The following is an 11965-nucleotide window of genomic DNA, read 5'->3' on the forward strand; positions in this document are numbered from 1 at the left end:
TAACCCCACGCGCAGAGAAGATAGATCCGGACAAGGGGGGCGGATCTGGATCTTGGTCGCCGAGAGAGCGAGAGCAAGCGCGAGAGGGAGGGAGGGGGAGGAAGGAGAGGGAGAGAGAGGGGGGTCGGCTAGACAGTGGACGCGTGGGGGAGGGGCCTTGCGGTGGTGACAGAGACGCCGCCCGAGCAGAGAGGGGGGCAAACGGTTCCATTCTGTAAAAGGTCGAACTCCTTTACCTAAAAGTATCGGCACATTTCTCGAACCGACCATAGGCATGGTTTAGTTTCCTTCGGCGTAAAAGTTGCCAAACCATATATCGGTTCCAACACACAAAATATTGCCACCTACGTCCAGAAATACAAAGGGATTTTGGCTATTCAAGTGAACAAAAGCTTGTCCAGGAGCCCAGAACTCCAAGTGAATAGCCAAAAATCCTTGTATTTGGGGACGAAGGTAGTAGTTCTTATGCAAAAGCCATTTAATATGTTGCAGAAACATTGTAAAAGTACTTATGAGCCTGCATTGTCTAAGAGCAAAAAGAGAGGCCATTATGGCCTTGTTTAGTTTCTCCCCCTAAAATTTACTCCCTATCACATCGTATATTTAGACACATATATAGAGTATTAAATATAGACTAAAAAATAACTAATTACACAGATTATAACTAATTTACGAGACAAATTTTTTAAGCTTAATTAGTTCATGATTTAACAATATGATGCTACAGTAAACATATGCTAATGACGGATTAATTAGGCTTAACAAATTTATCTCACGGATTACTAAGGACTTTTGTAATTTGTTTTATTATTACTATCCGAACACTCCCATGTGACACCCCGACATGATATCCCTAAACTTTACTCCCTGTATTTAAACACCATCTACATTTGTTAGACAACATGTTAGTCAACGGATACATCAGGTACATCATGTCAACTCAAAACACATAGCAACGTAACATGAATTGTGATGCTGAGTGTAATAAAAAGGCAATTTTCCCACTATGCCTTGCTTGATTCCTATGTTCTAACTCCTGATTTAAAAGTCTACGATTCTTGCAGCAAAATGGTGTGGTCATCTACAGATGGTCTTCGATGAGAAAGATTAGTGACAAAAAAAAATGATTTCCTTTCCTCCTACAGCAATGGTACAGGAACAACTAGGAAAAACTAACAGCTTTCATTTCCAAATTTTATCCAAAATAGCTTTGACACAACTAGGCCTTAGACACAACAATCCTGCAGGGAAGACCAAGTAGATTGTTCAGTTTGGCAAACATCAATAGTAAAAAGGTTCACATGGATTGACCACATGATCAAATGCACGGATGCCCAGCCATGTAGAAGTATAACCAACATAATTGGTAATTTGTTTTACAGCTTTATGGCGATAGGGTATTCACAGCACTCCTCTCAACCATGATAATGCACATTACACAGTTACAAGCAAGCCACTCAACTGTCAGTATTATGGAAGCACGACAGCATGGCATTTCAATCATCTTTCTGATGTAAAGCACGAGGTAGACTATTACCATTCAGTGCGGCATGGTACACTCGCTTCTCCGCCAGCCCAAGGTCTGAAAGAATCAAGTTTCCCTGAAAAGAAGAAGTCAAGATTTCCACATGGTATTTACCGTAATACCAAAAACTTGTACAGCAATACTATTCCATGCTATTAACCATTTTTAAACGTCGGAAAGAATTAAGATACCTCCACTGCCATCAATTTCCGTACATTATTTGCATAGAGCTTAGGATCATCCTTTTCTTGCTCAGAAGGATAGTAAACAGGTAAGTGGACCACCTCTAGATAATTTACAAATTGACAGAGGAGCAGAAATACATGACGTGCCTGCAATTTTTTCAAGAGAATTCAGCAAACTTAAATAGATACAAGAACATTAGGTAATTTTAGTAAGTGACACATAGACTGTTCCCAAACAGAATTTCATTCTTAAACTAGTTCGAAAACTTCAGAACAACCACCACACGGCACTCAAACTGTCAAACATGACAGATGTACTATACGAACATTGAGAAGAAAAGGAACCACAGCTGTCTCATGAACTTTAATAAGTGTTTTCCTTTTATTTTTCTCAAATACACAGGAGAGCCGTGTATCATGATATATCTATCCCTAATATTAAAGAGCGAAAGGTTTCTTCGTCCTTTATTGCTCACAACCGTCCGATGGGGATCCGACAGACTCAATCTCTCTCGTGCCTGTACAAGTTGAGTAGCATGTCCAAGCACAGTGCAGAATCCGATTCCAAAACAAATTGATATACGAAGTGTTTCCATGGTCTGCCACTCTCTTGTGCCCGTATGAGTTAAGTGTTGAGACATGGTATGGAGTCCAATCCCAAATGAATTAGAACACATGACACGGTCATCGATAAATCTCTAAACCTCCAGTGCCCATACAAGTTAGAGCAGCACGTGCCGTGCCCAGGCACATTAAAGAGTTTGATTCCCAGACGAATTGAAACACACGGCATGAAAGCTAAATATGTCTCCAAGCCGCAAGTCATCTAGATAACCATACAACAAGGTGAACGTCCCTTTGCAATGCACCGGTATGTTTGCTAGTCAAATCAAATAAAAATAAGAAATGTTGCGGCTGCGCAAGGGGTAAGAGTGGGAGGTTGCTGGCCGTGGTTTGAATCCTCGGCGGTGAACAGATGGCGCCGTGCCCGGCGCCTGGACTCTGAGCGACAAGGATGAGATGGTGAACAGTGCTACGGCTGGGCACCCAAGGGAGACGGTGTCTCAATCCCAGGTCCTCTTCATTAAACCAATGGTTTGCCTTATAGGCGAAATACAAGCATGCCACTAATTTAGGAACAAACTAAACATGCAGCTAACAACTAAACATGCGGCTAACAAACTCCACGAAAAGCTCCTGTGATCTAACAAGCTGAAGCTGATCTAACCAACTGAAGCCGCATTCTAGCCACTGGTGGTGCGTTGCCTCCGCTGGTACACTTGGCCGACCATAACATCCCCCCCCCCCCCTCGGGAAACAGCTCGTCCTCGAGCTGGAACAAGGGGTATGCTGCCCGGAACGCCTCGACAGATTCCCAAGTTGCCTCTGACGCCGGCATGTTGGCCCACTGGACGAGGATCTGCCACTCGCAGCGCCGAAGGCTGGCACGTAGGACCCGTTCCGGTTGTTGTAGCGGCCTGCCATGTTGGAGAGGAGGTAGAGCAGGGACGGTAGCTAGCGGGGCGCCGCGGAACGGCTTCAAGATGCCGACATGGAACACGTCATGTATCCTGGCGCCGTCCGGAAGACACAGGCGATAGGCCACCGGTCCGATGCATTCTAGCACCTGGTAGGGCCCCGCGTACTTGGGGGCCAATTTGCCGCGGTGGCCGGGAACCAGGGATTTGGTGGGCCGGTGCAGCAGGCGAAGGAGCACCCAGTCCCCCACCACGAACTCCAATTGTCGATGATGGGCGTCGTAGTGGCGACGAGCATACTCGTGTGCCTGGAGGAGGCGAGCGCGCACCTCCTGCAGGAACTCGTCGCGGCTGGAGAGCAGAGCGTCGACGGTGTCAGTGTTAGCTGAGGCCGATGCATAGGGCAGCAGTTCCGGGGGATCCCTGCCATAGACGACTTTGAACGGCGTCGTACGGAGCGCCGAATGGAAGGAGGTGTTGTAGCAGTACTCCGCCCACGGCAGCCAGTCAAGCCAGTCCCGTGGACGATCGCCAGTGATGCACCGGAGGTACATGGCGATGGTCTTGTTGACCGCCTCCGATTGTCCATCCGTTTGGGGGTGGAAGGCGGTGCTCAGCCGTAGCTGGACGCCGGCGCGGCGGAACAGGTCACGCCAAACGTGACCGGTGAACACCGGATCGTGGTCACTGACTATGGAGTCAGGAAACCCATGTAGACGGACGATCTCGTGGAAGAACGCGCGAGCCACTGACGTTGCCGTGTACGGGTGCCCCAGCGGAATGAAGTGGGCGAACTTGGAGAACCTGTCCACCACAGTAAGAAGGACGCTCTTGCCTTGCACCTTGGACAGTGCCTCAATGAAGTCCATCGCGATGTCCGCCCATACGCGGGACGACACCGGCAACGGCTAGAGCAACCCCGCGGGATGCAGAGCCTCTGTCTTGTTCCACTGACAGGTGGAGCAGGCGCGGACGAAGTCGCTGATGGTGCGGCGGTCGTGGTCGAGGTAGAAGGTGGCGCGTAGGCGTTGCAGCATTTTCTGGACGCCCTCGTGGCCCGCGGTGTGGGCGAGCTGCAAGATGTCGGGAAGTACAGCCAACGTGGGAGGCACGAAGACGAGACCATCGTAGATGATGAGGCCGTCACGGACACTCCAGTCCCCGCCGTGATCGCCTGCCGCGACAGCGTCCCGGCGTGCCCGCAGCTCCGCGTCCTGGGCGAGCTCCTGGCGCAGGTCGTCGTAGAGTGCGAACGTGGGCATAGACAAAGTCGCCAGGAGAGAGGTGTCGCCATCACATGACATGGACAGGGTCGTCAGAAGGGGCGTGTCACCATCACGGCGCGACAGCGCGTCGACGACCGTGTTCAGTCACCCGGGTTGGTACTCGACCCTGAAATCAAAACCAAACAGTTTGCTAATCCATTGGTGTTGTGGAATGGTTGACAACCGTTGATCCAACATATATTTGAGGGCGTAGTGGTCGGTGCAGACGACGAACGCGCGCCCCCACAGATAGGGACGCCAATGCCGCACCGCTTGGACGAGGCCGATGAGCTCGCGCTCATATGCGGTCACCTTGAGGTGCCGGGCCGCGAACGGTCGACTGAAGAAGGCGAGTGGCCCCGCGCCCTGGTGAAGTACCGCACCGAAGCCCGACCCAGATGCATCGCAGTCCACCACGAACTCTTTGCTGAAGTCGGGGAGATGCAGGACAGGAGCGCCGGACAGGGCGGCCTTCAGGGCCGCGAACGCCGCCTCTGCGGCCGCGGACCACTGGAACGCATCCCGTTTGAGCAGCTGTGTGAGTGGAGCCGCGATAGAGCCGAAGTTCTAGATAAAACGCCGGTAGTATCCGGCCAAGCCCAGGAACCCGCGCAAGCCACGGGCAGAGCGCGGCTGCGGCCAGGCCTGGACGGCTTCCACCTTGGAGCTGTCCATCGCGACGCCCTCGGCCGAGATCATGTGGCCAAGGTACTGGACCGACGACGAAACAAACGCGCACTTGGAGCGTTTAAGGTGTAGTTGATGCTCGCGCAGAACATCGAAGATGGCGCGGATGTGCTGCAGGTGCTCGGTCCAAGACGCGCTGTAGATTAGGATGTCGTCGAAGAAGACAAGCACGCAGCGGCGCAGGAAGGGCTTGAGGACGAAGTTCATCAGGGCCTGGAACGTCGATGGTGCATTTGAGAGACCGAACGGCATGACCAAGAATTCGAAATGGCCATGGTGCGTGCAGAACGCCGTCTTGGCCACGTCCTCCGGATGGACACGGACTTGGTGATACCCGGAGCGCAGGTCGAGCTTCGTGAAGAAGCGTGCGCCGTGAAGTTCGTCCAGGAGTTCCTCTACCACGGGGATGGGGAACCTGTCCTTCACCGTGGCTGCGTTGAGAGCCCTGTAGTCGACGCAGAATCTCCAGGTCTTATCTTGTTTCTTGACCATTCTTGACCAACAGGACAAGCGCCGAAAACGGGGAAGTACTGGGCCGGATGATGCCCTACTGCATCATCGCCTCACACTGCGCCTCCAGCTCAGCCTTTTGTAGCTGGGGGTACCTGTAAGGGCGTACGGCTACAGGATCTGTGGCCGGCTTGAGATGGATGCGGTGGTCACACGGACGTGCTGGCGGTCTGTAGGACGGACGGGGGGTCAAAGATGTCGGTGTAGGCGTCCAGTAGCCGCTCTAGGAGCTGCGACTCTGTGCCGCGGGCGGCGTGGACGCGGGCAACGTGGAGACGGCCCGTCAGTGGGATAACCGTGCGGGTCGACCCGATGCCCTTCCACAGAACGCGTCGGCCGTGGTGGTTGAATGCCATGCAGAGGTCTTCGAAATCCCACAAGATGGGGCCCAGGGTGCGCAACCATGTAACCCCGAGGACCATGTCGTAGCAGTCGAGGGGAATGGAGTAGCAGTTCACCGCGAAGTGTTCCTCCCCTATCCGCAGCGCGACGTCGTGGGCAAGCCCCCGACAGGCCACGAGGTCGCCGTTGGCCACGACGACGTGGGCGCCGCGACTGTCCTGGAACTGGAGCCCGGTGCGCCGAGGCGCTGACGAAGTTGTGGGTGGAGCCAGAGTCGAGCAACGCCGTCAGCTCGTGCGCGCCGATCCGGAAGCAGAGTTGCATGGTGTCCTCCGCGCGGATCCCCGTGATAGCGGAGAGGGATATGAGCGGCTCGTCGGGGTCGAACGGAGCGGCCGAAACGGTCGATGCCGCCGGCCCGTTGTCCTCATCTTCGGGCTCCTGGACAATGTAGTCTGCCGCCTCGAGGAAGAAGAGGCGTGCGCACTTGTGGCCGCGGACGTAAGGTTCGTCGCAATTGTAGCAGAGCCCCTGCTTACGGCGTTCGGCCATCTCATCCGGGGACAGCCTCTTGTAGACGCGCGGCGGTGGAGTTGTGGCAGAGGGCGTCGAAGCCGTGGGCGCGGCCTGAGAGCCCACAGGAGCCAGAAGGGCCGCGGGCGCGCCCCCGGGGCGCCGATGTGGCCGTGCAGGAGCCGGTAGTGCGGGGAGGATCGATGCATTGCGCCGCTCATACGCGCGTGCCAGCCGCATGGCGTGTTGGAGGGTCTGCGGCTCATGGAGCTCGACATCGACGCGGATGTGGTCCGAGAGACCGCCGGTGAAGAGCTGTGCTTTATGCAGGGGAGTGAGAGTACCCGCGTGCGCCGCGCGCGCTTGGAACACCTCCATGTACTTGTCGACGGTGGATGTGAAGGGCAGCCTGGCCAGATCGGCCAGGTGGTTGGTGCTGAGGGGCGGACCGAACCGCTGTTGGCATAGAGTCCGGAACGCCGGCCAAAGTGGACGGCCGATCTCACTCTCGAGGACGAGATACCACTGCTGCGCCGCGCCCGTGAGGTGGTACGACGCCAGCCAGACTTGATCGGCCGGGCATGTTTGTTGGCCACGGAAGAACTGTTCGCACTTGTTCAGCCAGCCAAGCGGATCATCCCGGCCGTCGAACGACGGAAACGACAGCTTGTGGTACTTGGGGACCATCAGGTGATCGGTGTCCGGCTGAAGGTGCAGGAGCGGCGGCGGCGTTGTCATGGGCATGCTCATCTGCATGATGGACGACAGGGACGACACTGGCGACGGTGAGTGGGGGAACGAAATTTGAGTGATGGGAACCCCCTGAGTCGGCGACGGTGGTGGCGGCTGCGTGAACGCCGCGACTGATGCCGAGACCGGCGACGTCGAGACGGGCGCGGACAGCGGCGGGTGTGATGCCGTGGCCGGCTGTGCGGTGAACAGCTCGGAGATGACCAGCCCCGTGGAGGCTGGCAGGGCCGGAATGCCCCCATAGCCGGGAAGGCCATATTGCGGGAACACCGGGGCGGAGAGGGATGGCCGGCCCTCGATCGCCGCCAGTCTGGTGGCCATAGTGCCCATTTGCAGGCGCATGTCGCCCATCTGGGTCTGCAGGCCCTGGATGGCGGCGGTGAAGGCGTTGAGTGCCTCGAGGGGGATGGCGGCCATAGTAGGCTGGGGTGGATGAGCGGATGGTATGACGGCGGCGGAGATACCGGTGATGGGAGAGGTGGTGAGCGCGATGGCGGCAACGTCGGTGGTGGTGGTGGTGGGCGCGATGGCGGCAGCGGCGGCGGTGGTGGGCGTGATGGCGGCGGCGGACAGTCCCGAGGAAGCCATGAAGTCTGATACCAGATTGTTGCGGCTGCGCAGGGGGTAAGAGTGGGAGGTTGCTGGCCGTGGTTTGAATCCTCGGCGGCGAACAGACGGCGCCGTGGCCGGCGCCTGAACTTTGAGCGACAAGGATGAGACGATGAACAGTGCTACGGCTGGGCACCCAAGGGAGACGGTGTCTCAATCCTAGGTCCTCCTCTTCATTAAACCAATGGTTTGCCTTATAGGCGAAATACAAGCATGCCACTAATTTAGGAACAAACTAAACATGCAGCTAACAACAAAACATGCGGCTAACAAACTTCCAACAAACTCCACGAAAAGCTCCTGTGATCTAACAAGCTGAAGCTGATCTAACCAACTGAAGCCGCATTCTAGCCACTGGTGGTGCGTTGCCTCCGCTGGTACACTTGGCCGACCATAACAAGAAAGGAGTCTAAGAAGACTCATACAGGCCCATTAGGGCAAGTTCTGGTACAAAGGATCACCAAGTGAGGATAAAACTATGAGCACAACACTAACAAAGCTCCTATGGCCAAATCACCCAAAGCCCTTTGGCCCCAACCATACACCATAAATGGGCCTCATCCCTAATGTTAGAGTGTCAATCTTCTCTGTATTATTTTGCATCTACAAACCAATACCATTGACGCGGATTTTAATTAAAAGGTCTAACAGTAGAAATAGTTAAACAAAAAATCAAAGGAATCCATTGTCAATATATGAGAAAGTCATAGAGGCACCAAATGGTAGTGAAATTGGGAGGGAATGGGGCAATATTTTCAGTATTTTCTAAGCCTAAATTAATCAAATCCAAATAATTCTATGGATCAGAAGTTATCATAATGAGGATGACACCATTTTTAGATGCTGTATTTCATGGTATTGTTAATGTATCTATCTACTTATTATTGGCCTTTAAATGCTAATTTGAATCAGACAAATTGCCAGTGATACTCACCCCTGACATGGACTCCCATGCTGGATTAAATCTTTTGTAAGGATATCTCAAAATGACTGGTTGAACTGGTGCCTTTGCAAGAAAAGCACCTGTTTTGAATGGAAGGAGATAATCCCCATTTGTAGTTGTGCCCTCTGCAATAGTAAATTGTAAAATTATTAGCAAGCATTAATAATGTACATAAGCAAAGCAACAGTTTGGTCTAACTATCAAGACTAGATGACAAACCCAACAAGGGAATCACAAGATTGACAACAAAAGATGATAATGCAATGATGTGCCAACAATTCAGTGAGAAGTTAAAAATATATATTCCACAAATAGAAAAAAAACATGTATTCTGGCAAATAACCTTAAACCGAAAACTCATGAGTTGGTGTCGAGAACAAGACTTAAAATCATATATGATCAGATATGAAGTTAATATGAACTTACCAGGGAAGAGTAACATCGTTGGTGCATTTTTCTGTTGATGAGCACGCTGGATTCTTTCGGTTACAGCACCTGTGTGCGGTATAGAATATCATAAGCCTAAAGAAGCAAAATGGAATCATGTATTTTGTATTCCTTACTATAGAAAACTACGCCAGATATATAACAGACGATGCAAAAGCGTCTCTAGTAGTAGTGCATCAAAGATTAAGTCCCAACTCCCAACCAATGTCTGTATAAAGAATTTGCTAAGCCTAGTACTCGTATTGAACAAGCTAGCAATGCCATTTAATTCTCAAAATTCCTAAATCTAGTTAAACCCCATTAGATCTTTCATGACTTTTCAATTTTCAATCTTTTTGTCCATTCTTATGGTTCTTGAACTTTCATCATTTTACTAAATCTTCTTAGATTTTTAGATGGCTATGAAAGTAACTCCCTCCTAATTCTACCCACCTGTAAAACTTCCATGTGCGAAGGATGGTATTATCCCATCAAAACAGGGTCATCTATTTGTAGAATATTCTATCAGAATAAACAAATTAAATAGTTTGTGATGAGATTCTACATCAAATGGACACTATAGTTTCAGGAGCATGGATGGAATTTAACAGTAGACATTAATCAACTAGCGGAAGGTTCAGTGCAGAATTTCCTGGCCAAAATTTGGTAGACAGTAGTACCTTATTTTTCCAAACATACTCAAGTTTTGACAATGAGAAAATAAGAATTTATCCTCAAAAGCCAAGAAAAAAGACAAACCATGTTGGTTTAAGACTATGGAAATCACCTGAAACACCTTTGAAATCTGATGTTTTCGACTCCCGCTGAACAAAAATGCATCCAAGACATTTGCTGCATGATAACATAACACATGTCATTTTTTTCAATTGATCTTACACGAAGTAAATACAAGTAAACATTTGACCAGTTAAACTATCTACCACAATATCATGTTACAATTTCTGGTAGAAAACTGAGCGAAAACATAACTCCAAAGACAGTAGAGAATGCTAGTACCTTATGAGACCAACTAGAGGCAATCTGGCCACTGATCTCTTCAAGAATGATAGAGATATGCAAAAGAGACATGTCAAAATCAATATATTTTAATGGCAAAGTTTTGAGAAACCATATAAACAATTACATTATCACAAAAATTTTACAGTACCTTTGCAACAAAACTAGGAAAAGAGGCTGACATGTGATAAAGAATATCCACATAAGATACATGATTAGACACAATTGCCCCAGGCCTTTCGATTTCTTTAGACTGGTCCACATCGTCATCCTGAAATATTAATGAATTACGATAGCTGGAGATGACACAGACACAAAACCAGCCATATATAATATTCATTCCACTCATCATTCAAACCCCCCAAGTAGGATTCACCTGTAGTCAGTCAGTAAAGGCTAAAATTACACCGATACTATATTCTGCTACAAATGATGACCATACTACACAACCACCACAAGATTTATCACATTATCATCAAATTCTGATGTCTGAGGAACTTCAACCCCAGAACACAAATACTTCCCCAACATCTGGAAACATTTTAGCTGCAAACAAACACATGGGATCACAATGTGGCAGATGGGGAAAACAAACTAGCAAATCTTCCATGCAAGTTGATAGATGCACCTATGCCCAATGACAGGGTGCACATAAATTTAATCAGTCTACACATCCACTTTCTCATCCACACAGGAAAAACATGCTGCCCACGAACAAACACCAAAACACCCAGGCTAATAGCTATCATGTATATTGTATCAAATACTGTCAAATATTACACTATCCAACTCTTCCCTTGCTCAGGAATCAAGAGCAAAGAAGGCAAGCAGAAAATAAACAATCAGAAGCTTGCATATATAGAACTAGAACTACTCATCGTCACTACCTCTGCATTGGGGAAGCGGCAGTCGTAATCTCGGATCCAGTAGAATCCGAAGACGAACAACATGGCGCGAGCGAGTGCGCGGCCGCACCGCACAACCCCCGCCCGCCTCCACCCGTCCAGCCGCGCGTACCCCTCCCCTTCGCCGCCCTCCCGCTCCTCCTCCACCCGCAGCGTGCACACGCGGCACACGAGGTAGTAGACCACGAGTACGAGCACGCCTGCCACGACGCGGAGCGGGACCAGCACGACCGCGGCAAACGCCAGCCGCGCCGCCTCCGCCGCGCTCACGGGGCCGAGCCCCATCGGCCCGTACGCGTCCCGCCGCGCGTACGGCGCGTACCTCCGGTCCAGCTCCTCTATGCTCTCAAGCACCGGGGCTGCGGAAGCCGCGGAGGGGGAGGGGGAGGGGGAGGGGGAAGACGACGAGAGGAGCGGCCTGGCGGCAGCCGTGTCTTCGCTGCTCATCTCACTGCCGCCCACGCTCTCCGGCTCGGACGGGGTGGTGACGTTAGCGGCTTCGTTAGGAGCCATGGCAATGAAGGCGAAGAGGGAACCCTAACCCTAGCGCTGACGCCGGATCGGCATGGTGAAGACGACGAGATGGAGATGCGGTCGGTGGTGACTTGTGCGACGAGGAGACGACGACCAGACGGTGGCGGGAGAGAAGGAGGATGAACCGCTGAATTTTGATCCGACGGCTAGGATCTGCTGGGAGTTGTTTGATTAGTTTTGGGTAACATGGTGGTGATGATTATTAACTGGCTATTTTGATCAGCCGGCGGTTATGGGAGGCACCCAAACCCATGCTCATACGTGTGGGCTTTGTTT

General features: G+C 51.2%; 1 protein-coding gene across 1 annotated transcript; it reads right to left on the reverse strand.

Moving 5' to 3' along the window:
- Positions 1-919: 919 nt before the first annotated feature.
- LOC136517322 (lysophospholipid acyltransferase LPEAT1-like) lies at positions 920-11678 on the reverse strand. Its single transcript, XM_066510873.1, has 8 exons — positions 11138-11678; positions 10402-10521; positions 10251-10288; positions 10021-10085; positions 9234-9302; positions 8799-8932; positions 1717-1857; positions 920-1601 (listed from the first exon to the last, which is right to left on the reverse strand). Exons 1-8 carry the CDS (start codon positions 11666-11668, stop codon positions 1497-1499), a joined length of 1203 nt encoding a protein of 400 aa, XP_066366970.1. The 5' UTR covers positions 11669-11678; the 3' UTR covers positions 920-1496.
- Positions 11679-11965: the final 287 nt, after the last annotated feature.

Source organism: Miscanthus floridulus, chromosome 17 (genome assembly GCF_019320115.1).
Source record: "Miscanthus floridulus cultivar M001 chromosome 17, ASM1932011v1, whole genome shotgun sequence".
NCBI lineage: Eukaryota > Viridiplantae > Streptophyta > Magnoliopsida > Poales > Poaceae > Miscanthus > Miscanthus floridulus.

Excerpts from the sequence above, each read along its gene's own strand:
- LOC136517322 (XM_066510873.1), bottom strand. The coding sequence starts at position 11,668 with ATGGCTCCTAACGAAGCCGCTAACGTCACCACCCCGTCCGAGCCGGAG. Across the intron at positions 10,522-11,137 it reads GCCGCTTCCCCAATGCAGAG|GATGACGATGTGGACCAGTC; the intron begins GTAGTGACGATG and ends TTAATATTTCAG. Across the intron at positions 8,933-9,233 it reads AACGATGTTACTCTTCCCTG|AGGGCACAACTACAAATGGG; the intron begins GTAAGTTCATAT and ends TTACTATTGCAG.